This window comes from Colossoma macropomum, unplaced genomic scaffold (genome assembly GCF_904425465.1).
Source record: "Colossoma macropomum unplaced genomic scaffold, Colossoma_macropomum, whole genome shotgun sequence".
Lineage (NCBI taxonomy): Eukaryota > Metazoa > Chordata > Actinopteri > Characiformes > Serrasalmidae > Colossoma > Colossoma macropomum.
The window spans coordinates 11,716,671-11,743,947 of record NW_023494805.1 but is presented as its reverse complement, the minus strand read 5'-3'; the positions used below and the strand labels follow the sequence as shown (position 1 = coordinate 11,743,947).

The 27,277-nt window shown below is 39.5% G+C and overlaps 1 protein-coding gene across 2 annotated transcripts; it reads right to left on the bottom strand.

Moving 5' to 3' along the window:
• Positions 1-16: 16 nt before the first annotated feature.
• mta2 (metastasis associated 1 family, member 2) lies at positions 17-26,989 on the bottom strand. 2 transcript variants are annotated; one of them, XM_036596420.1, is made up of 18 exons: positions 26,213-26,989; positions 14,790-14,857; positions 13,746-13,839; positions 8,627-8,744; positions 7,714-7,777; positions 7,430-7,547; positions 7,141-7,243; positions 5,742-5,841; positions 5,099-5,287; positions 4,858-4,932; positions 4,313-4,371; positions 3,898-3,998; positions 3,572-3,711; positions 3,220-3,448; positions 2,886-2,975; positions 2,648-2,775; positions 1,568-1,710; positions 17-840 (listed from the first exon to the last, which is right to left on the bottom strand). In XM_036596420.1, the coding sequence occupies exons 1-18, from the start codon at positions 26,238-26,240 to the stop codon at positions 687-689; spliced, it is 2,001 nt and encodes a 666-aa protein (XP_036452313.1). In that variant the 5' UTR covers positions 26,241-26,989; the 3' UTR covers positions 17-686. The 2 variants fall into 2 exon arrangements, with proteins under 2 accessions (XP_036452313.1, XP_036452314.1); XM_036596421.1 differs by lacking the exon at positions 1,568-1,710 and having other exon boundaries at positions 26,213-26,986.
• Between the last annotated feature and the right edge of the window lie 288 nt (positions 26,990-27,277).

The window sequence follows — 27,277 nt, the reverse complement described above, 5'->3', positions numbered from 1 at the left end:
GAAGCGAGACATGTTGATTTTTCTTTTTTTTTTTTGGACCAAAGAAAAAAAGAAAGATGAAAAAAGAGACATGCCACAAACCCCTAATTCAGATCCCTTCCCTCCCCTTCTAAACCCAGCATTAAAGATAACACTCCTGAAAAATGTTAATATTTACACAAATAAAGATCGACCTGGAGGAAAAAATAAAGTGTGCTTTATCACCATTATTTCATGTTGAGCATTATCTGATTTAAATTACACAGTTAAAAATATTTGCCATTAAAAAAAGAGGAAAGGGAGGGAGAGGAGGGGGAAAAATTAAACCATAACACTGGAATAAAACACTACAAAGTCCATGCCCAAAGCCTGCTGCAGTGAGATGTGTGGGGCTTACGCTGGTCTGAGTGTCTGTATGCGTGTTTGCTGACAGAGCGAGAGTGAGAAACAGCACCAGAGAATAAGAGAGATGGACAAGCAAACAGACAGAAACAGACAGACAGACAGACAGACAGACAGACAGACAAAGAGATAGATATATAGACAGAGAGCAAGAGAGAGTGAGAGTAAAACAGTAAGTTGATGTGAATGAGGGTTTGCGAAATCAGGTTTTGGTGGGTAGTAAGAGAAGAAAAGAGAGAAAAACATCTAAACATGGTGGGATTTGACGTGTGATGGCAGGGGATGTGGCCTAACAGAAAGGTGCTTTAGTCCTCCAGTACAATTGGCTCGCTGGTACTGGAGGGCAGGATGGGTACAGGAAGTGGCCGTGGAGGCAGAGGAATTTTCACCCTGACGGGGATGTTTGGTTTCCTAGCTGCCCGCCGCATCTCTGCTTGGGTCAGGTGTTTCCTTAGTGCTCTGAAGAAAAACATATGCACATTAATACACAGTTACTGTACAGCACTGAATACACAACACAACTTTTAAAGTTCTGACAGATTATGAAAAGACAGGATCTCATACTATCTGACTGGTTTCTGCAGATTTTTTTTGGGCGACTGAAATATTGGTGATCATAAGCAACCTTGGATGAACACCTGCATTCTCCCACTACTAGGAGATGCAAATAAACATGGAGCAGCTTTTTTTAGCCACCATTTGTGATGACAAAGCAAAGAAGCAGTTGAAAAATACTCAGGTGAGGTCGTGGGTGTAAAGTTGTGATCAGTGTGGTAGTTTTAGAGTTTTGAAAGTAAATGCACTCAACTGTGTTCGCGCCTTACACTCAGCTCATTAAAAAGCTTCGCTACACGTGAGTGCCTATTTACCATTTTTCTTTTTTAACTTGCTGTATTTATTTCTTTTGTGCTTTTAATTTTTATTGGTTGTTGGTGAAGTCAATGCAGATCTACACTATCCGGCTCAGAATCGGACTGGGGGAAAAAAAAAAAAGTTTGAAATACTCTGACTGGTCTGAAACACAATCAGGAGGCAAAAATCTGTGACCCCCGCACGCTACTCGATTTTCTTTTCCAACTGTCGACTCAGACGGCCTCAAAATCTGCAGACTAGAGCAAACTAGCACGGACTCGGCCAGACTGAGAATCTGGCCTAAAATTGGGGTAAAACTTGCGTCGTAACACACCTGGTTTCTTTAGTAGCCACAAACACTACAGGATTGGGGGCATCTCCATGGCTGACTCTCTGACGCTTTATTACTGACTGGGAAGTTGTTCTCATGCTGGACATAAATGGCCTCCCATTGGTGGAAAAGGGGTGCCCTCCCACCTGCAGCCAACAGAAAACCAGTAAGATTGGTAAAAGGGTCAGTGGTGCAGTATGTGTAATGACGAGTTAAACAAAAATAAAAAAGAAAGGGAGGCAGAGAGACATTTGAGTTGCTGCTACTATAATCATAATGCGTTATTATCGTTATCGTTGTTAAAGGGGAATTCCACAGATTTTTCCAAATTTCTGCATACTTCAGTCCTTAGAATTGAAAATAAATTCAGAATGTTTTAATGCGAAATGCACTATTTTAGAGAAAAGTACCGCCTAGAATTAGACTTGTGATAGGAACCTGGCGTCTGAGGCAACTAACGCCTGTAAGAGCTACGTCACAGAAAGCCATTACTTTAAATGGTTAAAAATACACTGCCTAATGCCATAGACATAGACACTGCCTACAGACATATTTATATGACAGTTTTGAGAGTTTTGGTGCACATTTTTACATATATGCAGAACAAACAGGTGCATGCAAGTTGTTGTAGGGTAAAACGGATCCCAGAGAAAACTTCAGACTTTGGATTTAACACTATTTTTCCTTCAACAACATTACATATAAAACTGTACTGTGGTCTCACTGCAGGTGCACTGGTTAGTTTGGATATTAAATTAAAAACGGCTCTATTTGGGCTGTAGACATCATGACCCTTGGTTATGGTCTCCACCACTGTAAAGAAATCTGAGTCAGCAAGTTTCTATACAATTCACCATTTCACATCAAACCACTCTGATCAACAGTTTACACCTCAACGATTAAATCTGGAGAAATCTTGCAAAACTGGTGGAATTCCCCCTTAAATCTACTTTCTAATTTACCATCACTATTCAACTAAAAACAGTTAAACAGTTATTCCCTCTCTATGCATTGCTAAAATTGTACTTGATGCACTTTTACCAACTGAGCAATCCAATATTAGCGAGACAGAGAGAGACTCACATAACTTCCACTATCAAAGGGCCTCTTCCCAAGCAGGGCAGGGGCGCTGCGGGGTTGGCTTGCCTGGTTACGGTTGATAGGGGTGGGAGCACCACGGGGAGCTTTGAGTTTAAGAGGAGCCTGGACAGCTGAGGAACAGAGAGAAATAATCACACATTTACACGAACAGTTACATTACAAACCATAAAGACTCCTGAATTTTGACTGGTGCAAAATTTGAGCTTTGGCAAATTCTTACCAAGTTCTTTTACTATGTTGACGAGGGATGGTCGTGGAATAGGGCGGTTCTTTATAGCATTCTTTGATGCTTTTGGGAGTCTTATCATACCTGAGAGAGAAAATAAAGAAATAATTAGCATCTAACCATTAGTGCGTATTTCATATAATGCCACAGTAGGATGATACAGTGCTGCTCAGGAAATGTACATAACCTTATACATGTTTCCTTCATGAACCTCCTTCACAAAGTCTGTTTTATGACATTTACAACAGCATCTCTATAGTGTCTATCTGCAAATGAATGTATTTTTTCCTGTTCCTGTTTAGAATGGCAGTAACAGTGGTGCACTCACACTCTGCTTTGACAGCATTGGCATTAATGGATGCGTAAGGGCGCCGGGCAGCCCGACGAGACTGCAGGATGTCCTGGCATACACGCCGGGCGATGCGGGTCAGCTTGGTGGTCTGCAGAATAAATGTCTGCCGGTTCTTAGCCAATAGCTTTGCTCTGCCGGCGCTGCTGGTGAACGGGGACATGCCCTGCACTTCCTGACGAGTCATGTGACCACGTGGGGCTGCATCCTATTGCAGAAGTGGATGAAGTTGGAAGGTAAGTTGCAAACCAGAGTGATCTTGGACTGTACATTAACGTTTATTAGTATGAGGAACATGAACATTTTTTTTGGGTGAGGTGTTGAGTTATACCGAGCCAGATCTTGTAGCTCCCTCTAACTGTGTTGGGGTCTTCAGCCCACCATACTTCTTCCAGTAAATCCAGCAAGAGGCGCAGAGTCGACACTGCATGTTGGGAGGTCCCCATGCATACCACTGAGGTGATTGGGCAGCTGGGGGAGCAAATTTTGGTGTGAAAAAAGGTCATGCATAACAATATCTCCTGGATTAATTAGTGCATGCTATCGTGTCCGGTGCCCAATATAATGGTCCAGTATCTGTAGGCAACTCATGTAAAGCTGAGATATAAGAGAAGGATGTCAAGGCAGAGTAAGCATGACTAATGTTATGGTACTCACTGTGGCAGCTCTCGCAGCACAGGCCTTTCTGAAAACCTGCGGCTCCGTTCATGCCAGGCTTGTTACCAGGAGCCATGATCTGGTTGGGATTGGGTTTGGTGCTGATTTAAAAATAAACATAAAAAATTAAATAATAAATGTTTATTGTTTAATATTTAAAGCAGCAAATACAATCTGAATCTGTTTAGATTTTTTTGATAGCCAATTTTGTTATAAGACAAAAATTCACTTTACTTTGCAGCAGAAATTTAAACAATGTCAAACTACATAGTGCCCTCCAAGAGAGTGAGGTCAAAAGTCCTGTTTCTGCCATGCAACTCCAGCAATCCGGACTAATGATAACGATACTTATCATGTTACACCCAACTTCTAAAGAACACATTACATAGTTGCTGCTATTACAGTAAATACTCACTAGGTGGGGATGTAAACCTGTTTCAGTTTACTGTCTGCTTCTGCTGCCTTCAGTCTTTTCTGAAAATGAGAAAAAAAGCATAACTTCAAGTCACTATTTTTAGTGACTAGGGCCCTTTTACACTTGGCATTAACATGTGTCCTGCATGCAGACGTTGTATACGCATTTAAAAGACAAACGTAATTGTGTCGGTGATCGCAATTTGTTTGGATCTATCTGTTCTGAGCTGGTCGAGCACACATTGTAATCGGATCTGTATGTGTGTAAATGCAACACAGCAAGCTTTGCTACATTAATGGTCTAAAGTAACTTCCAAAATCGTTCCTGCCTCTCTCATTAAGCAGGTTATTTTTAGGCATCTGCACGTATATTCAAAAGTGGGTTTACAAACGACAGAGATTTGCTGTCTGAGAAGGACAGTACACAATCCTCTCACCACTCCAGGCTCCAGGAGGGAGGATTGAAAAAGACCAATCCATTTAAAAAAAACAAAAACAAACAAAAACAAAAAAAAAAAAAGCATGAAAGGGCTTTTGAAGGTGTACCTGCTGGATGTAACGGTCCGTGGTCTTCCACATGTAGTAGAACTGAACCACACTAGCTAACGACTTCCAGGGCAACTGGGAAAACACACAGGAAAAAAAAAATTACATCAAACAATCCATGAAATTAAGTTAAGTGTTAGTCACATTACAAATGGAAGCCCTTTTCCAGATCTCCAAAACACCAAATCTGCAGGATATGAACAGACTGGTGAGGCCAATGAGCAATAGTGTATGAACTCACAAAATCTTGGCGAATGTCATTGAAGTCTTTTCCGTATTTCTCCAGCGCTTCTTCGAACAGCATGGCCTCCGAGGCACTCCACTCCTCCATCTCGTCCCGGCACAGCACAGGCCCGCCCTGTGGCACCAGTGTGGACATGGCCTTGGCCAGGTCATAGCCATTCTTCTGCAGTGTGTCCATAGCATGGAACTGGGGAAAGAAAGCATGTATGCAAAATTAAATATTTTTTTCTGTTATGAAGGCACATTTGTATATGCAATTTATTGTGGACCAGGGACCAAAAACAACATGCCATTTCTAATTAAAAATGTATTTAATAATTTCTCTTTCCTTTCTTTTTTTGACTTGTCTTCTGGAAAATATGGACAGAGCTAACAAGGCCTTTACTCGAGGAAGATGAAGGCCTAAACCTATTAAGATTTGCCTTCCTCTGATGGCAATACGGAACATGAAATTATCTTAGAATAATGCAATGCAGCATCAAATACAAAGAAAGACTTACTAAGCTCTAGCAATGATATTGTATGACACAGTTCCTGAATAATGAATGTGTAATTTCATACAATAAGACATGCGTCATGACAAACTCCACTAAAAAAATGACACAGTGAATATGTAAGTGTATGCATGCATGTCCTCCTACCAGCGTAATGTCTCTGGACGCAGCTGCTGCGCTCATGTGCAGGCTTGGCTGGCGAATAGAGCTGCTGCAGTCTAATGCACGGGCAAACGTCCCCACAGCCCTGAAACACAGGTATCAGCATTATAACTTACTGACATAATTTACATAACCTATCAAAACAGTAAATTATTTGAAACGACTGGATTTAAATGATATGCATTATGGCTTCCTACTGGGCTAACCAACCATGTTGTATATTACATGACCAACAGATGGCGATACTAAATGCAATGAAAAACTGGATAATCCTAACCGGTATGTGGAACAGAGTGACACAATCCTACCTTGGCATAAAATTTTTGGTATCAAAGGGTTTTACCAAAGTTCTAAGAAAACATTCTTGGTTTAACCAACAAACACAGCAGTTAAAAGGGGAATTCCAACAAAGTATTTTTTTTTATCAGTCTGATAATGCAAATGAATGTGTCCCAAGATAAAATAAGCAGTCGGCACTCCCTGGCCAATTGGGGGAAAAAAAAAAACAAAAACAAAAACAAAATACAAAAAACAAAACAAAACAAAACAAAAAAACACCACACAAAAAACAAACAAAAACATACACAATATTCATGCCAAATTCATGACGTGGCTTGCACCAGCATGAAAATTGTTCCTGTTAGGATTAAGAAATCGACTCTGAACGAGTGATGTTTATCAGGTAATGTCTGTGACATCTCATCAGCTTGCACAGAAAAAAAAAGTAAATGCTGACAACACAACTACAAAACTGTGTTTGTGGTCAGACAGAAGATTATAAGAGGGATCTGAAGGCTGTACAACAACTTAGCAGTGATAAGTGCTTGCAAGAGGGAACAATGTCATTAGTTTGTCTTTCACCCCCACCCCACACAATAAAAAATTAAATAAAAAACATTTTAAAAGGTGAGTCGTCTTTTAAGCCAATCATAAATTTCTGTGGAATTCCCCTTTAACTGTTGTAGCTCAGCCAGCTGACCAATTTATTCCAAAACAAGTTACCCGGGTACATTTTCCACCAATGCAGACACTGAACTGCAAGCTACATTGTCTATTTATACAAGTTATACAACGCAGTCTTAAATAGGGGCAATTATTTGTGGGTTTTCAGTGGAAAAATCTTATCTGCTCACTAACAATTCCAGTAAGTAATCAATAATGTCCTCTATGACATTAATGACGCTGCATTATTACTTTGGAATGTAAAACAAAAACAGCAGTATCACATATGTCTACTCAGTGCAACATCAGTCATGTTCAGTATGTTAATAACAATTTGGTTTAGATCCAAGAATTTGTGGAGTTAGCATGAGCCCTGAGTATGGTTTCCAAGGCAACAAGAGCAAGTTGTGATCAGATGGTGAATCTGAACGCCATGACTCACCGAGCCACCACCAGAAACTGATCTATCTGAGAGTCCTTCAGTTGGTTATCTGGGTCCCACACCTTCGTCTCCAGTTTCTCCTGTACTCGATTGTCTGATTCACCTACAATGAGACAGTAATGAGTTTTATTTTTACCCCATACTTCATACAATGTTTTGGCTTAAAAACTGTTACAAACTAAATTTAATCAAAATAAGCTCAACAGGAGAACTGACTCTGAATCATATATAACTACATTCCGAAGCCATCCTTTATTATAACTATTCAGAATTGTTTTTTGCACCCCACCTTCAGCCAATTTGTCAGGGATTTCAGCCTGGTATTTGGAGCCCACCCTGATCTCGCCCTGGTCAGCCAGCAGGGTCTTCTGGACTGGGTCAAATACCAATGAGTAGAAAAAACAGTCCTGCAAAGCACACATAACTCCATTACATTGACTGCAAAGAACAACCACTGCAATATTACCTTTATAGCATTAAACTTATGATCAGTGTTTGTCATAATGCCTCTAGGATTCACTCAGTCCTCTCAGCTTTGGGTTTTGCTGTAAATCAAAGCGAATTCTGTCTTACCTCTCGCTCTAGGTAGCTTGTTAAAACATCAGTCTCATTCAGAAGTGTGACGTTACACTTCCCCCTGTGGACAAACATTAACATAACACAAGTTATCTTTAAAAACACATTACCTAGAATTAACCACATCAACATAGACATGGAGACATTTACTCAAAACAGGCCCTAATAAACAGCAACATAGTATATACCCAGAAGTTTGTTAATGACTGTTACTAATTAATAATGAACACATATGCATCAATAAATAGTACCATTTGAATTATTAACCATTTAAGTGACATATGAATAATCAATTAACGTCTAATCATACATTTATAATTCATTAATAAAGATTGTTATTTGTTTCCAATAAATTAATAGAATTATCACTTGGAATAACAACTTGATTAACATGAATAACTAGTAATTGTCTGACCCATTTTAAATGATTAAGTAGTTATTTGCTATGATGCATAAACTTTTCCTTAATGCTTAGTTAATCAATAAATTATTCAATTTTAAAACACTATTAGAAAGTTGTGACATTATAATGTATTGATAAGATGTAATGATTAAGTTGTAAATATATTGTTTATAAAAGCCTGTTATAAAGTGTATTAGATATGGAACAACAACAACAGCAACGACAACAACAGCAACAACAACAGCAACTACAGGCTATAGCAAATCCTCACTTCTGTTGACTACTGCTGCTATACCTGAGCCTGCAGCTTCACTTAAGCTGCCCGATATTGCCCTTACTCACACAAAGAGGCCTTGGAAAAGCAAGCCCATGTAATGGCTGTAATCTAATAATTTAGCCACAAACATATATTTCTCACCTTCTGACATGTTTTTGACGGTATGACCAAACGTCACTTTGCAATGTCAATCTGCAACGTGTGCATGTTTTTGTGAGAGTAAAATTTACCGAATGTGTGTGGCAGGAAGAGACTCAAACTGTCGGGACAGGAACAGTTCTCTGTGTTTAAGCTGGTGTTTCTGTTGTTCAGTGATTGGTGGCTGCTTGGACTCCTCCTCAAAGTCTCCTGCAAAAACCCACACATGCATCAGTTCATGTTGCCAATGTTCTTCAAAGCAAATCAATTAATACATTTTCTTTGTTTAAAAATTCTATTAAAATCACATGCCCAATGCCAGTCATCAGCGAGAGGTGTATAAAGTGTAGGCACTTTTTTTTAATAAGGCATTCTCTGGAATAATGGAGCACCGTCCAATATCTTTGGGATGAGTTGGAGTGGCATTTGTGATCCAGAACTAATCAATCAACATCAGTATCGGACCACAATAAGTCTTTCAGCCTTTTCCCTAACACAAAATAGACAAAACATGTCGCTCAGCTTGGATGGGATAAAGACATTAGAAGTTAACCAGCAGGGTAACATTTACTTTTGTAACATTCAGTGTTTGTGCTATGCACTCATTTTAGACCAAAGTAAAATTCTCATTCTATTTTTAAATAAAAAGATGCCCTAAACTCAGATTCTAAGTCTGGCGCAGATCCAACCATTAATATTGCAGTGTGAAATCCCACTGTGTGATGAGAGACAAGCTGGTTTGTGCCAGAATCTAGCTTGTCTTTTATCATCAGCAGGTTTTCAGAGTAGGCTGTAAATCACGAAATTTCTCAATCTTAGAAAAACTTAAAATGATAAATGTGAAATACCATGCTTATCAATGAGTAAATTGGATATTTGAGGACAAAAAAAAAAAATTAACCTCCTCCAATTCCTAATAATCACAAGCAGATCCATTTCTGATAGACTTAACAGAACAAACAGTAATTAGTGTTGGTTTGAAAACTAGTAATACTATTTCTATAGAAATACATCTGAATGTTAAGCATTCAGTCACACAAATTCTTCTGACATAATATCTGAAATATTACCTGACCATAAATGAACTCAAAATCAATCACAACTACACATCTTGAGGAAAAAAAAAAAAGTGATAGAGAATGTATAATCAATTGCACGTGTTTGATGACACCATGTACGCACAACTCTGGGATCCTTCTCAGAAGAGTAGAGGGTATAACTGTAACAAAAGAGGGGACAAACTCCCTACTAATACCCTTGATTTCAGAAGAAATGTTGGATGAGGTGTTTTTTAGACTAAGTTTGTGTAGACGTCCATTCATATTAATGGAAACTGTCAAATTCTCAAATTCTACACAATATCTTGAAAAACAGATGCTGCATGGCTTTATTTACTGAACTACAAGATAAACACTTGCTTCTCATTTCACAAAAAGCATCAAAAATGTATAATTTCTTGTGTCATAAGTGGGTGGTTGTGTGAGGTGGGACCTGACGAGACTCTATCAGAGGATCTGAGTGAACTCCGCCCCTGCAACAAGCCAGAGGAAACCCCGTCAGTGAGTAGGCGGGGCCTCTGACCACACCCCTCTCCATTAACCCCTCCTGCCACTCCAGTGTCCCCCCCTCGGCCAGCCAGTCCCTGCCAGATTTACTAGGAAACCCTGTGCACAAACCTGAGGCGCCCATCCCCCACTGAGTAACAACCCCGCCCCCAACACACACACACACACACACACACACACACACGCGACAAAGTCAGCCTCACAGACACACACACACATACTCCTTGACAAAGACACCAGCGAGTTAGCATTAACCCTTTCTTCACCAGGCCCCGGCAGGTCCCATGAAGGCCCTTTTGTTCAGAGAGTGTGGAGCTGAGACTGTGGGCTCAGGGCCAGCAGAGGACAAGCTCACGGGAGCCCAGACAGAGTAGGAGGGTGAGGGCAGGGGAGGGGGTGTTGGGGAGTCTGGAGGATGAGGGGAAAGAAGAAGGGAGCAGGAGGAAGGAGGTAGCCTCAGTGGGTGGGACAGAATCCTAGGTTGTCTGTAACAGCACCATGTTAAAACAACCATGCAGGAATGAGCCCAGTGCCATAAAGAGCAGTACAGCAGTAAACATAAAGGTTCAGTAGTGCAAAACTGGTGGAATCACACAGCAATGCTCTAAATCCCTTAAACACTCAAATACACTTTGCCCCGCTTTGGGACGGTGCTCTGCCTAATTCATTTAACGGCTAGTAAATAAATATTTGGATTTAATAAATATTTCACTAACAATGACAGCAAATCGATGGTAAACCTACCACTGAGGCAACTCAAAGCACTGTTGGTGAACCAGCTTATAGACAAAACTTGCTTTTTTTATTGTTTTACAGTATTTACATGATTATTTCTTTAAATTTATCCTTTAATATTCATTCTAATGTGAAATCTACCTACCTAATCTCCTATATAAGCTATGAACCTGGGCACAATTGGAAATGACTGTATAAAAAGCTATTAAATCAACTCAAAAACAAACCTCTAACAGACTAGCTAACTAATTAAGTTAGTTCAGAGGATCTTAACTCACAGAAACTATTCGCTCTCATGTATTGTGTCCTTACTTTACTATTACACCGATTATAGAGAGTCACGAACAAAAACAAACCAGTGTATAATAACTGAAATGCGCTAAAAGCTGATTTAAAGGTTAGCCCATTTTGCCATTACGTTATTTATTCAATTTACCTGCTTCTTCTTTAAACAGCTTAATCTCGCAAGCACTAACTTTAAAACAAACTAATAAAATACATAAAAATCAAATCATTCATTTGCTTGCATTTTTGTCCGTTTCAACGCACCAACCATACATACTTAATAAAATGACATTTAACATCTTTCAGCCACTCATGTCCACCTGATATGACAAAACTGTAAGATCATGATACTTGAAGAAATTTTCGTGTGTCCTGGTATTTTGCTTTTCCTGGGATTTGAAAATTGGAAACAGACAAAAAGCACCAGCAAAACATTAGCGCCGCATTTAAAAATGCTATCAAAACTGAGCACAATATAATTTCTTAATTCAAGTTTTACATGAAACAAGACCACACACACATACTATTCTCTACTTATAACTCTCCATATCTCAATTTCTTAACAATAGTAAGAAACTTGGACACCTACATCAGTTCCAGTTAAATCTGTTTTGATACCTGTGACACATGAAAAATGTAGGGTGACAATTTATCACGATAAACCACCAAAAATATATGGTGATATCACCCACCCCTACTGCCACTCATGAAAGGCTTACAAGTGCATAAGCAATAAACACATAAAACAGGTTTTATTCACCTGTGTTACAAGCACAGGAACCACCGATGCCAACAAAGAAACACCATGTTGTCTAGGATCTAATCTTAACAACCAGACTGTCATATCTGACACTTAAGACACACACACAGCCTTTCCATGTTCTTAATGACTGTTTTGCAATTATAAATATGAAAAGCAAGTGACTAAATGTTAAGCTCATTTTCTGATATGGAAATTCCCATTCAAATAGTCAGAACTGTAGTGTGGTTCTGCTCAAAATAGCTGCCAGGAGGGCGTTACCAGTAGTGCTAACATGGCTTCAGAGTGGGAAGACTTCTCTTTTGGTGCATCCCCCAAAGCCATGAGCAAACCGCTTTGGTTCAGTAATTTTCACGCACAACAGCATTTTTGTTTTTCCCGTTCATCAGTGTCTGCATTGTGTACACATTTTATCAAGTCACTGAACAATAAACTGGAACACAATCAAGTACACAGATTCCAGTAAAGTTATTTCCAGTTCAGTTATAGACACCAAGCGTCAAACAGCAGTCATGCTTATTACATACTAGGCTAATGCCAGTTCATGAGCTGTAGCTCTGAAAAGCAGAACTGCACTGTGTGGTACTGATACTCTTCTGGCCATGTACAGACCTTTGAGGTTGTGTGTTATTTTGTAACTGTCGACATGTTTTAGACATTTTTCTCCTGAACATGTCTGGGTCCTCTAAATTACTAAGAAGAGAGGGTGCAATACTACTCTTTCTTTTCCGTTACCAATGCTGAAATCTAGAGAAATATCACGTTTTTATCTGTATCAGTATCAGCCGATGCTCTAGATGGTATCAACAGTTTTAAAATGAGCATCTAAAAGCAGGTTATCATGCTCAAATTAGTCAAACACTCTATTACCCCACAAGAAGAAACACACCGCTATCAACATCACACTACATAAGGTGAGTGTGTGCTATTTGTTGCAGGACTAGATCAGATTCATACCTACATTGCATCTCTAGTACAAAGTTATTAAATAGCTAAAATGCTAACATCACCATGTGTTGCAAAAAAGCTAATACACCTGCACATCTGACACTGTGTGAAAGTAAGGCTACTACTATAGTAATATACTGCTTTAACACCATTACATAGCAACATCAGCTACTCAAACTGAAGCCTACTGTGCCCAAATTAGACACTTGACAAAGCTTGCTGGTTTGTGCAGGGTACTTATTGCAAGGTTGCCAGTCTTTTAACGTCAATCCAGTGCCCAGGAATAGGAATAGTAGGCGTCTGTCCAGCATGTGTGCAGCAATATCCATATTTTGAGTAAACCTTGTACTTAAAATTACACTGTGATAGCTGTTGAAAAATGTACTTAGAACAAAACGCACAGGCTTTGGAACTCCATAGAGCGTCACAGGGCCGCTATGCATTTGTAACCCCACTACAGAAAAACAGCTTAGACCCAACAGTCCTCAAACGTCCAAACAACTAAGAGCACACCAAGCCACAACATGATCCTTCACAGTGTAATTATCTAATCACAAAAACCGTAACTGATGCAGCGCATATAATACCCTGTATCACCAACAAGTATCAACAGTTTTTACATATGAGTCCAGTTAATCACTGGAATTCAAGCATCTTGACAGACGTTAACACAGCCTGTTTAATCACACCTGCTGAAGTGTGTGGTCTGCTGTGACAAAGTTAAGAAAAACTATGTGTATATTCTATTGCAATTTTTGCCATAATCATGGCCCTTCTACTGAGGTTAGGTTAAGTCACTGCCAGATGCCGAAAGACACAATTTGTTTTCCTTGAAAGAAAGATGCAAATAACCAAAGCCTAATTTCTACTGTGGAAAATAAATATATGGAATTATGAGGGAAACGATGCAGTACTCACTGGCATTGCTGTCTGCAAGTGTGTTTAGATTGCCAGATATATCTCTCCTCCTGAAGAGACACACCACTTTGGCTTCTACATTTCCATTGGCCGTCTGCAAAAGACAACAGACAGGTGAGCCAAATAAATAATTACAACAAAGACCTTAACATGCTCTACAGAAGAAACAGACATTTTACACTCCAAGCTTAATCAGCCTTAATTACACCACTCTCTATTTCAGCTTTATTCTGCAATTAGAATTCGCAAAACATACAACAATTAGGCATAATTATAAAAGCTTAAACAATGTTTAGTTGTAGTCTATTCTGGTTCAATTTTTCTCCCATTATAAAGAGCCTAAACCAGCATGTTAAAATTCAGGAAGGCCATTCTAATAACATACAGTCATGTGCAAAAATGTAGGTGCCCCTGTTCAATGACATGTTTTGTTGATCTTCTAAGTTAAAACTAAGACAAATTCTTGCTGAATTTAACATTATGTGAGGAAAAAAAAAGAAAGTAAAGAACACTGGTGTGCACTCTCATGCTTACTTCATCTGATTTCTTATGCTGGTCTCAAAAGCAGTGCGAGAGGGTTACATAAATGCATTTTAATCCCTGCTCTGAGAGACAGTCTAATGTCATTCTCTACATTATATAAGAGCCTCCAAGGCAGGATCTGCAACTCCAATAGCACACTCCGCTTAGCAAGCCGTCTAACGGCTACACACTAAACATGAACATGGAAAGATGAAGCTGGTTAAATCCAACACGTTTAAGAGTGTGAGAAGAGGGTGCTCACAAAACGATCTTTGGTGCGCCAGTCCTGGAGGCCTGGTGTGCAGCACATTTTGATGATTTACCTGCTCAAACAAACCTGATTCTCTTAACTGCCTTGTTTAGTGGGTGTGTGAGCAGGGCAACTGCCAAACTGTGCTAAACACCAGCCCTCCAGGACTGGAGTTGTACACCCCTGGATTAAAACATTCACAACCATCCACTAAATAGTGACACAGCCCAGCTAGTGTTAGTATACATATATTATGGTTTCATCAAACCCACCTTGTTTAGTTCTTCTATTCTGCGGATCAGGTAGGGGTTGCTGGACGAGTTCTCAAAATACACATAATCTGTGGAAAGTGGAAGGGGTAGGGGTAAAGGGGAGAGAAAGAAGTTACATGAAGACAGCATTTTGACTACAAAACTCACAGTACACCCTGAGCATGTTCTGAAGACAATGTTCATAAAGCTGTAAAGACAGATGTCACATCATCCTTCATTTCTACATACTCTGGACTACTTTAAGGTGTAAACCAGTTTTCTGAGATAATTTTTAGATTTCACATGTCAGGTAAATAAATAATTTATGATTTCGCTAAATGTAATTCCAACTAACAGTAACTACAGTCATCATACAACTACCACAACATTTTTGGAAGTTACTTCTCTGTTGAACATTATCAGCCAGCTTCTTTAAACAAACCAACTGCCTGCTTTCACCATTAATTAATCGCAGATTAGGTTAACAGCCTTGCATTTGCCCATTTTGCCAGATTCTTGATACGAATTTTTGTTTAAACATCATTCCTGAGCTCCAACCACTGAAGTACTGTGATGACTTGATACTTTCCATTTCCACTCTCAATCTTATCCATTTGCCTACTTGAACATTACGATGCAGCCCACTGATTGCTCATCCCAAACCTGCTCACAACAGTCTTCATCTTACACAGAAGTGGATTACTCTGTTTAAACAGCAGTGCTGCACCTCATTCAGACCCAAGATCCACAACCTAATATGTAGGCCTGTGACAATTATTACATAACAGGCTGATCACAATTATTTGAGCTAAGCACAAATACTTTAACTGATCACGATTATTTTCCAGTCTTTTGGCATTCACAGTCATATGTTTTTTCGCAACAAAAATATTTATTGATAGTTATAGGACTAAAGGAAACAAAAGTACTAAAGTCTGACTGGTGCCTGAACACCTTTAGAGGGCAGCAGTTTGTAATGTGTGTCCAGTTGAGCTCCAGCTGGGTCTGCTGGGACTTATTAAGTATCAACAGCTAGAAAAGAAAAGCAGACAATTTGACCACTTTAGATTTGCACTTTAATAGCTGCATACAACAAATAAAAAAGAAAGCCAATACATTTTTCATCTGAAACACTTTTATGGCAAATTATTAGTATTTCATAGTGACCGGTCTACTACCATTTGAACTTGAGAAGAATAATTTGAAGTCATAAAACTAACCTTAAAAGATCACCGATTACAGCATTTTTCACCTTAATCTTTATCTGCCAACATATAACATCAGAAATATGCCAAAAATATTGTCTCGTTTGACAATATGCTACAGATTTGTGGTGTAATGATGCACAAAATTCACTACGACATGGCAATGCCTCGACATTATGCATTGTTTGATACATCAAAAATTAGTTAATGAATGTGTCTTGTTCATATATTAATGCTAATTAATAGATCCTTTAATTGCTTTATTAAAAGTCCAGTCAGTTTAGAGTGGGTGCTTCCACAACATAAGGCTTTTGCTTCCCTACTCACTTTACTGTGAAAGCATGCACCCATATGCCTAGTTTTGGTCGCTGACAGCAGTTTCATTAAATATATAAATTAATAATAGATAAATAAAAAATTCTCTAAACAGAACAAGAGGCATATCTTTAATTTCTGCAAGTGTTTTAAAATTGTTTTAAATTAAATTTTTTTGATACATATTAAAATCGTCACGCTTTTACTATGAGTCAGACAGAGAAAAGGTGAACCTTTAACCAGAAACATTACATAAATGTATTTTTAATTAAGCTTTTAAAAATCATCTATTACACTAATGCTTGTTTCAAACTTCCCAGACCCGAGAAATAAGTGTAATTATTAAGCCAACATTTCAGAAAAAATAAATATTACAGATGCTTAAAAAACATTAAGATACCGCACTAAACATAGTATACATGCATTCCTATGTCAAATTACGTTCAGTATAAGCAGGTTAATCTCACTGACAAACATACAAAGGCTACGGACCTTATGTGACGCACTCATCAGCATGGTATTCAAGGGTGATAAGCTGTTAGGCTAATCAATAATGAGAGAATCTATGATCAAGTGCAGCCAAACACACAACGCATGAACAATATTCTTCTGTTTCACAGCCAGTTAGTAAGGAGAAGAATTTTGATAATGATCTTGGTCATCAAACCGCTTTCTTGTTTTCATTCAGCCATGTTGTTAGCCCCTTCCCACAGGGACAAATTAAAATGGAGGTCTCTTCAGGTTCATGCGCTTTATCACAGTGACTGGCAGTGAGAAAAGACAGGGCCACAGATCAATAATTCCCCTCAAAGAGAACATGCACTAGCTGTAGAGAATAAGGCCCAGCTGATTTGTAGATCTGGTGATGTCAATACTGATTTCACAGAGTTAAAAAAAAATAAAATAAATAAATAATAAAAAAAACAAACAACAAAAAAAAAGATATTTTTATACTTTAATATTTGTATTTTAGATTTTACTTTTATGTTGCAGTAGATTTAGTTAAACGGTGCTTCACTGACTGATATGACTGTCAGTTCTTCATTGTCACCCTTCTTATAACAGCCGAAACTCACAAATCTCATAAATAATGCAAAACACTGGGGAGCAACTATCCCGAATTTCTTTGGTTCGGCTTCTGTTAATTAGCTGTAATCTTTCTTATTTTACATCAGTATCAGGGGTCTAGAACAACGGTTATGTAGGGCTGGTGTCCAGCACAGTTGTTGATTTCCCTATTCAAACACACCCACTAAACTTCGTAATGCACACTGGAGCTGAATCAGGTGTGTCTGAGCAGGTAATTCACCAAACTGTGCTAAACAGCAGTCCTAAAGGATTAAAGTTGACAACGCTTGCTTAAAGCAACAAAAACGGTTGCTAATTATATTTAGATTAATCTATAATTAGATTATTTTTTTGCTGACACCAATAAATAGCGATGCCCTGAGATGAAACATTTTGCCAAAACAAAAATGTAAGACACGCTGAGCCAAAAAAAAACAAAACAAAACTTTAATTGCATAAAGCAAACTTACTAAAATTAGAATTAATTTTATAATGCCTGCGAAATCCACCATCCTCATCAATATCAAAGTTCATCAAAGGAAATTAATTTCATGATGTTTTTTATATTTACTCACAACTATATTTTGCACTTTGGCATTACTGTTTGTGAGATTTTGTCATTTTAAAATCTGATGCTACAGATGAACAGGGACTTTCCTTTATGCTTCTGGTTTTATTGCTATATTCAGTATATGAAACATGTCGTGTTTTCAAGTGGTATCAATCTTCTTTCTTGGTTCTTGGTTGTTATCACCCCTATTGATACTTAGCATGAACAGAGATTATAAACTGCTTGCCTAATGTCCCCAGTTTCACAGCTCTAGGTATAAGTCCTGATGTTCTATGTCAGGTTCTCAACTCCAGTCCTGACTGTTAACAGCCCTGTATGATAATGATGCACAGTGAGCACCACTGCAAAGACAATCTTAATTTTTTTTTAATGATTGTTTATTGCAAATATTGCACATATTTATCCCTACTTAAAATAATGAAAAACTAAAATATTACGTATCTTAATGTATCTCACATTAAACACATTTTTTACTGCAATATTATGATATCATGAACCATGACAAAGGTTGGTAATAACCGGCACATATTTAATCCCTACCAACAACTTTAAGAGTCGTCAATATCGGCTTATGTTAGCCGAATGATGTACATCCATCGGGCTCTAGCAGAGAACACGTTTAATGCATTTCTATTTTATACTGCAGTAATAACTAGTGCATAAACTTTATTTCTTTAAGATGGTTTAGGACCAGAAAGTACTTTCAAGTTAGGTGGGACGTTCATACATTCTCCAGGAGCACAATTATTAAATGTCATGCTTCAAGGGGGCTTATACTTAAACAGCACAGGGCTGATGTTATCACTCGTTGTGCTGCGTGTGAAGTCTGTACCTACACTGCGCTGCAACGGTCAAAACCAAAAATCACATGGAATCAGAACATTTATCAAGGGTCTCTTGAAAACTCACCTGAATGAAGCAAACAGCAAAGAAAACCTGTTCATCAAGTTGTATTTTCCCAATTTTATTTGTAAATCAAATTTCCTTGGTGTTGGTTGCATAACCATGAAATAGGGAAACAGGAAGTGATCTACAGTGTCACTCCAACCACTCTAGAGTTCTGTAGTCTTGAGATATATATGTACACACACACACACACACACACACACACACACACACAGTTGCACAAAGAAATATAGCAGCATGCATACCAATACACTAGAAAACATGGTTTATTATTTAGATTATAGCAAAGGAACATAAGTAGGTTTATGTGTTGGATGAAGAACAGGGGTTGCCTTTTCAGAGGAACATATGAAGTTATTTGTCAGAGAAATGCATTTTCATTGTTTCTGGGCCCAGTTAACATCAGCTAGAATAGCTAGCATAATTTAAATAAAGTTGAAGGCAGCTGAGCTTTTCCTGCCATGCCGCAAGTCATGTTTGTGCCGAGATCGTTACAGACCTGTTTGATTACAGATCATGCTATGGAGAGTAATTTTGTTTCACACACATGCAGGAAGTATGTACGGTACGTACAAGCGCAAATTTTCACTGATTATGTGAAGCAGCTGATCGTCAGTAGGCTGTGGCTGGTGCTTGTTCTTAGACAGTGGTTGGATTAGTCTAAGTTAGTTGGTTCCAAGTGGCCCACTTAGAAGACATGGCTAATTTTTGTCATTGCAGCTGGAGCCTTTAAGTAGCAAAGGTGCTACAAGTCTGCACAACATGAGCAACATGCTTTATTGTGATTATATTGTGTGACGTACCTTGATTTCTACTAAAAATGAAACATCAGCTAGAATAGCTAGCATAATTAGCAAAAAAGCCATACTGCATCTGCCTTCGCAGTCATGAGCTTAATAACACAACCTTGGCAACACACTCATGTTCAGCCACTTGTGTTCTGGAGCAGCAATGTATGACATTACATACTTACTCCAGGCAAAATCGTTGCATTTCACCAAATAGTTGACCTGTATATTTACTCTGTCTTCTGTGAAGAAATGTACCAATTGCCCAAATTTTGATGTCAGTATTTAAATACCAGCAATTTGAGCGATTAACAGAGTACTTGAGTATCTGTGCACCTCCAGATACCCCCAATACTTTGTCAAAATAATACAGGTCAATTTTAAACCAAGGAATCGTCCCTTCATTTTTAATAGAAATCAAGGTACGTCACACAATATAATCACAATAAAGCATGTTGCTCATGTTGTGCAGACTTGTAGCACCTTTGCTACTTAAAGGCTCCAGCTGCAATGACGAAAATTAGCCATGTCTTCTAAGTGGGCCACTTGGAACCAACTAACTTAGACTAATCCAACCACTGTCTAAGAACAAGCACCAGCCACAGCCTACTGACGATCAGCTGCTTCACATAATCAGTGAAAATTTGCGCTTGTACGTACCGTACATACTTCCTGCATGTGTGTGAAACAAAATTACTCTCCACAGCATGATCTGTAATCAAACAGGTCTGTAACGATCTCGGCACAAAAATGACTTGCGGCATGGCAGGAAAAGCTCAGCTGCCTTCAACTTTATTTAAATTACATGCGGAAACTACGCAGCGCTGACCAATCAGGCAAAAGCAACTTTCCATTATCTGTGCACAATGAGTATGTGCCCACACAGATCTGCCTGGATGACATGGAAGTTATTAACTGCTGTGTCTAGGTTACCAATTTTGCATGATCCAACACTAAACTAAAACCAAAGTAAATGAAACAACGCAAGGCAGAAAGTATCTGACACTGTCAGCGCTCATGGTGAGGCAAAAGACATGATTCAGGCTAACACAGATCTTTTTTTGTTGGTTGACATCCTGTGTTGCCAGTTAACATATACTGAACTATAATGAGCTTTTTAAATTCACGAGAGCAGCGTAGTTGAGAAACTACTTGAAATTTATTTAAAATCCACTGTGACTAACAGGTTAAATCATCCTACGTTGTAGACAGACACGCCCCTCATGCGAGGCACTGGCAAAGGAGGCAGAGGGACAACTCTGTGCTGCTTGCAGTGGACACCTACCACAAGAGGTTTGTGTCTTGTTGCCTAACTTGTCTAAATCCCAACAGTTCCACCTGTATCACAACTGGCTGCACTCTGCAGGTTGGAAAGAAGGAATAAAGGTTGGAATGCTTTGTCCCTCTCCCCTGTAAATCAGCAGCACTGCTGGTCAACTGTGAGCATCTGCCTGGGGTCTGGCCTGCCACCGCTGCTGAAAAAAATCCTAGAGCAAACACTGTACTCCTCAATTGACCGGCGCCATATGATTGCAAACCACATACGGCAGATAACTGTTTTGAGGGTGAGGGAAAACTATCTCAAATGTTTATTACAAATTTCTCTTGCCCCACATATGGCATTTTCACCTTGGGAACAAAAATCCCAGGTCTTACAATCTTAGCTTCCAATTGCATTAAAGGATGTTAACATTTTTGCAAACAAACTTTTCCAGCATGTCAATGATAAATCTCCAAAAACTACACAGATATCGATACAGTGACACTGCTGTATCAATATGTAGAAATTTACATTTACATGGCACATGGATGAGTGAGTGAAACAGTACATTCAAGTCTCAGAACAAGACACTGTACAGCATCCAGTGTGTGGTAACTGTGCTCTAAGTCAGCTCTTTATTTATTACAATTGTTATTAAAAAACTGCGTTAGAGAAAAGAAACTCTTCACTCAGGTCCTTTCTGCGTGTCACAGCGTGTATGACCCTTGTTAGCTGTGCCCTCGAGTTAATTTTACTTTCACAGACGTGGTTTAGTTCGCAAATGTAGTGAGTTTATCAGTAGTTTGTAGCCTGCTGTGATTAGCAGCATTTTATTTACGTATCATAAAGGTGCTTTGTGTTGTAGTGCTGTTAAATACTAAACGGGTGAAGTTACTGCGATGTGTGATTTGAGGCACGTGTTTGTGAACATTTAGTTGTTCACTGGTAGTTTTACAACGACAGGCATTCTCACACATGCATATGTGCCCAAATACTAACTACTCACCAAAATACCCAGCGCTACTGAACCTCAAAATTTACACCCATGCGGACCACAACCAACAGTTGGCAACAGAACCTATTGAAAACAAAGCCGCCAAATCTCCAACTCAGTGCAAAAACCTAAACGTGGTCATCTTAATGGGACATCTGATGGTCTCCTTACGACATACAAAGCAAGAAGAGCTAAGTACAAACACACTGTGACTGAAGACTGGCTGTACTTTTCAAAACCAGATGATAATGAACCCTAAACTGGTAACTGGAAAGACTAATAATCTAAAAATAATCAAACATAATGAAACAACACACTGAATTAATCTGTAAAATAGCTGCTGTTTACAGGCTAAATAACAGATAAAGATAATGATGTATGTTATATAAAAGTCTCTCACATACAGGGCTCTCATGTAATGAAGCTCTCAATACATTCATACAGAATTTAAATAAATAAATAAAAACATCAGAAAACCAAACCACTTTGAGTTCAGGACTACACATCAAATTTTGCAGTCAAAACTCTACTAGTCTGACCTCAGCATATCACTGAAAATATAATTTGTGAGTTAAATCATACAATCCTTTTTAGGCAGCAAAAATCCTCACAAAAAGTTAAACTGATACATAAACCAACTTTGTTAAGTCAAATTCAAGTATAGTCTCTTAACTACTTCACCCAACTCAAGTAGTTTAACCATGTCTGTATTTAACAGGGATGTGTATGTGTACTTGGAGGACAGAAAATAAGTAGGCCAACAGTTCAAGGAAACAGATTTTGTGTTTTAACATGACTGGAAAATGTGACAGTTTTGAGAGTTGATATGTTATACTTTGCTACCACTTCACAGGGGTACGCGACCGCCTCTAACACGACTTTCAAGACCAACTACGCCAATTACTCTAGTTGATGTTACATAGATCCAGAAACAGTGAAAATACATTTCTCTGACAAAGTAACATGTTGCCACATCATCCACAGGGGAACATACTTCGTGTAGAAGATGAAGAGTCTCCATCAGCAGCCAACAATGTACTGGTTAGTGTTACCTCATTAGCTCATCTGAACAGGCAGCCTCTGTTGCTCATAAGACACAAAACCTACTGATTTCCCTCAGCTATTTTTGAATAATAACACATGCTTTCAAATTTTAACCTTCAGTGCTGGCATCTAAAAAAAAACAGCCTAAAGCTGTATGCTAAGTTTAGCTGCAGTCAGTTTTCCCCCCTTTTGTTGTTGCTTTTTTCTTTCCTGCGGTTAACCGGATATCTGTTCTTTAACTCTTAGACACCTGAATATCAAAATTAGACGGAATGTGCATCCCTAGTATTTAACAGTGAACAGACAATACGCCCAGGATGCAGGCAGCAGTCTGGACTTCCAGCAGGCCTCCACCATCTGGAGCTGTGAACCACATTCACAGCCAAGAGGCCATGATCATGGAAGAGAAGGAGCAGGACTCGGAGCAGAAGGTCAATCTCAAACACACCAAGGCATCATAATCCATGCCATATGAAACTGAGCTGTTATTACTAATGTAGCCTCTTTTAGGTCAATGAAAGGCTGCATATCATTCAAAATTTTTTGATGGCTGTGATACGGAAACCATCATGATATTTAAAGACATTTTCAGAATACATATCATGCTACTTTGATACAGGGACAATGCACTAGTATTGAATACATCTATTAAAAACCACTTTTATTCAACATTTCACATTCTGTACTGCACTAAAACCAATTAAATAGGACTTATGTTATCTTGTTAATGAAACATGCAGTTGGTCACTGTTCTTTATAAGTAGTGATGATATCCATATCCTCAGAAAAGCATACTGTGCATTGATGATAACATTTATAAATGATACCAACAAAACATCACATTGTCCACCTCTGCAGGTACCAATATAAAGCAGTATCTTGTCTTTGATAATGATTGCTAAACAACACTTTTCTCTATACATCTTTTACTATACAAAATAAAAGCTATTTAAACACAATCTCTACATCTATAGTGATACAGAGATTGTTACATGATCTGTACTCTTTTTGTTCTTGAAAAGTTCTTAAAAATGAATAAATCAGAAAGTTCCTGTCACAGTGCGGGATTCTGAAACCGTGTAGCGGGGCTGTTCGGAGACACTGCTCCTGTCTGTGTTTGCACAATTTGTTCAACAGACTACCGATGTTAATAACACGCTCATTAGTCAGATTATGCTGACGGGCTCACTGCTGATAAGACTGACTACTCAGGTATCGAAACCAATTCCATAAACATACTGCATTTCAATACACAACTCTAGTCAACGAGGCAGTACAAGAGGAATGCAGAGAAAAACACAAGTATTTACACTGAAATAAAGCACATTCGCTGAAAAGAACAGCCTGACGAACGAGAGGAAACAGAGAATGGGATCCGAGTAAACAGTGACTGATTCTGAGACTGAGATGTAGAGGCACACTTCAGAGGAAACAGTCTCTAAACATGAATGAACAGCCTGTTGGTTCACTTAGTCGACTACAGTCCACTGAAAGACTCTAACACATCCATTCATTAAAACACGGCTCATGACTATTTCACTTGATCAGTAATGCTACATGATTTGCCAGCAGTGTAACAAACGCATTTTCAGCTTTGATGCGATTTTCAATAACTTGTACTGTCTTGAGTCTACAGAGCTCTAACGACATACAGTATACAGGCGACAGACTCCAAAGCAGCAGGTTCTTGTACAAAATGGTGATCTTACAAAATCCCTTCCCTCGCACTTCACTCTCACAAAATGCCCCCAGACGCCTAGTTTTGATCACGGTGTATTCTTTAGGAAGGATGGCAATGAGAGACCCTCAGAGGAGACTGAGGGGCGTATCGGCGATACAGTTCTATATTTCAGTACTCTATCGTGAAGGTTCTTTGTTTTGACATTCAATACTAAACTGAAACTGTTACATCCTTACAGTCGACATCTAGTATAAAAGGTGAGACTTAATGTGTTCACTAAAGAGACCCAGAGAGAGAGAGAGAGAGAGAGAGAGAGAGAGAGAGAGAGAGAGAGAGATGTGTGGTTAATGATCCACATTAACGGAAGGCGGATGGAGTCGATGGTTGTGAACAGGCTGGTAAGCGGCGATGCGAGTCGATTAATTAAAAAAAGAAAACCCAGCATCTTGATCGCCTCACTGACTGACCTATTTACAGCCGCTCTGACGGTTCCGTCTACACATCAGCACGACACCGTGGACGGAGCGGCTGTGATCAGTGCAGATGAATCAGGCTTTAAACAGATGCAGTATTATAAAGCGGGTCACAGGCAGCGCTGTTAGGGTCGTCAGGAAATCAGCAAATGAGGCGTGTGTATGTTACAGTATGTGAGCAGGTGTGTGGTCCCGTTCACGGGACTGGGGGAGAGAGGGCTGCCAGCATCACTTTTACTAACGTTAGCGAACTACCGGCTTTACAGCAGGGAAAGCAGCATGAGCAGTTAGCGGCATTAAAAGCTGTCCCACCGCGTACTGCTCAGCCAGGAGGCAGCTGCTCGGAGCTCAGACTGTCCTCAGGTTGTCCTTAATTCGCTACGGCGAAGTTTAGCAGCAACTCGCGGTGTTAACTAACAAAGCACTAAGCAGTAAAACCTGACATGCTTTCAGCATCTACACTAACAGGTGACAGACAGGCGGCTACTAAGAGCCGTCGGCGCTGCGCTGTTCCTCTCCTGCGCGTTTGAGCTGGATAAGCGAGCAAGTTCGCAAAGACAGAGCTAGCTAGTAATTATCGGGCTCAGCCTGTTAGATGCCAACATGCATGAAACTCGGGGTTTTTCCAGCCGATGGGATTTAATTCAGTCCCTTCCAAGCATCAGAGATGAATTTACTCGTTTACTTGGCCTGCAGGCTGTTTTTTTTTGCAGAAAGTCCGATCTCACTCACTAAAAAGTGAGTGACAACTCCACAAAGTAAACAGAGAGAAAGTAACTGTTACTTCAGAACCACAGCGCGCCGGCTAGTCTAACTATATAACGTTAACAATTTTCTCGTAGCTAACATTTCCTCAACTTCAGTCCAAAACTTTTACTTTGTCCCCCGTGTAGCGGTCTGGGTAGCTTCTACAAATCGTTAGCTCGCTTGCTAACTAAGCCGGCCATTGTAAAGAAGGCGGAAATAAAAAAAACGCCACCAAATGAGAAAAGGCGCTAGCGTGCTAGTTAGCATTTAGGCTAACGAGGCGACTAGCTGACTATTAATCAGCTCGCTAGCCGCAGCGGCTAATGTTAGCAGGCTGGCTAAAGAAAGCGCAGAATTACAACGTTAAACAAAAAGAAGAAAACACACTCACCTCCTACTCGGTACATGTTGGCCGCCATTCTCTCACTCCACTCAGCGAACACAAGCCCGGGGTTCCCCTCTTCAGCGGATAACAATAAAAAGCGCAGCGGCTGGTAGTTTATTATTCCTGCATGTATCGGCGGCGGACTCGGCGGCTGCTGTGGCGGAACAAAGCCGGGGAGCCGGCACGGTGCGAGCCCGAGCGGCGGCGGCGGTGGGAGAAAAGTTCAAACTTTCCGTTACGGCGAGTCTCCGCAGGTTTAAAACGCGCTGCTTTTGTTCCAATCCGGTAGTTAACGATGCAGTCCGTCCCTCCACAACTCCCACCGACCGACCGACCGACCGGCCACACACTCAGCCTCGCAGGCAGGCACCCACAGTCATCGGCTAGCCAGCCTGTCTTCTCTCTCTCTCTCTATCTCTCTCACTCACTCTACTCTTCCTCCCATCCTCCGCTCTCCCAGCTTCATCATCCTCTTCTTCACCTCCGCTCCGCTCACCCCTCCTCCCCCTTTTTTTTCTTAAACGTCATCTTCGGAAGCTCGCAACGTCACTTAGAACTCGGCGCGATCTCGAGATCCACCGAACTCGGAGATGAAACAGAGCAGACGGAGATCCGCCGACACGGCGCGTGTTTATTATTACTGTCATTATGTGCTCCGATGTTTATACGCACAGCGGTAGTGGGCTCAGGGTGAAGTCCGGTGACTGCTCCTTACCTGTAACTATCTGAAAAAGGTCAGCAGATTAGAAGGACTATCAATTATCGAGTTCTTAGGTTTTGGAAAATTCACAAAGGATCTTGTAGTAAACTTAATTTAGTTATCTGGGCTCAAGAATAAGTTATTTGAGCAGGGCTGTATGGAGCTCTTTAGTTTCGGTTATTGTAGAAAAGAGTAACAACGCTATTTATGCGCGACACAAGTCTATAATAATAATTAATTAAAAGAAAACTTTGAACTGTCATTTACTTTACTTTTACAGACATGCACAGTTTAATCTAATTTTTGAATAAAGAAATAATAATAATAATAATAATAATAATAATAATAATAAACAAAACAACAACAAATCA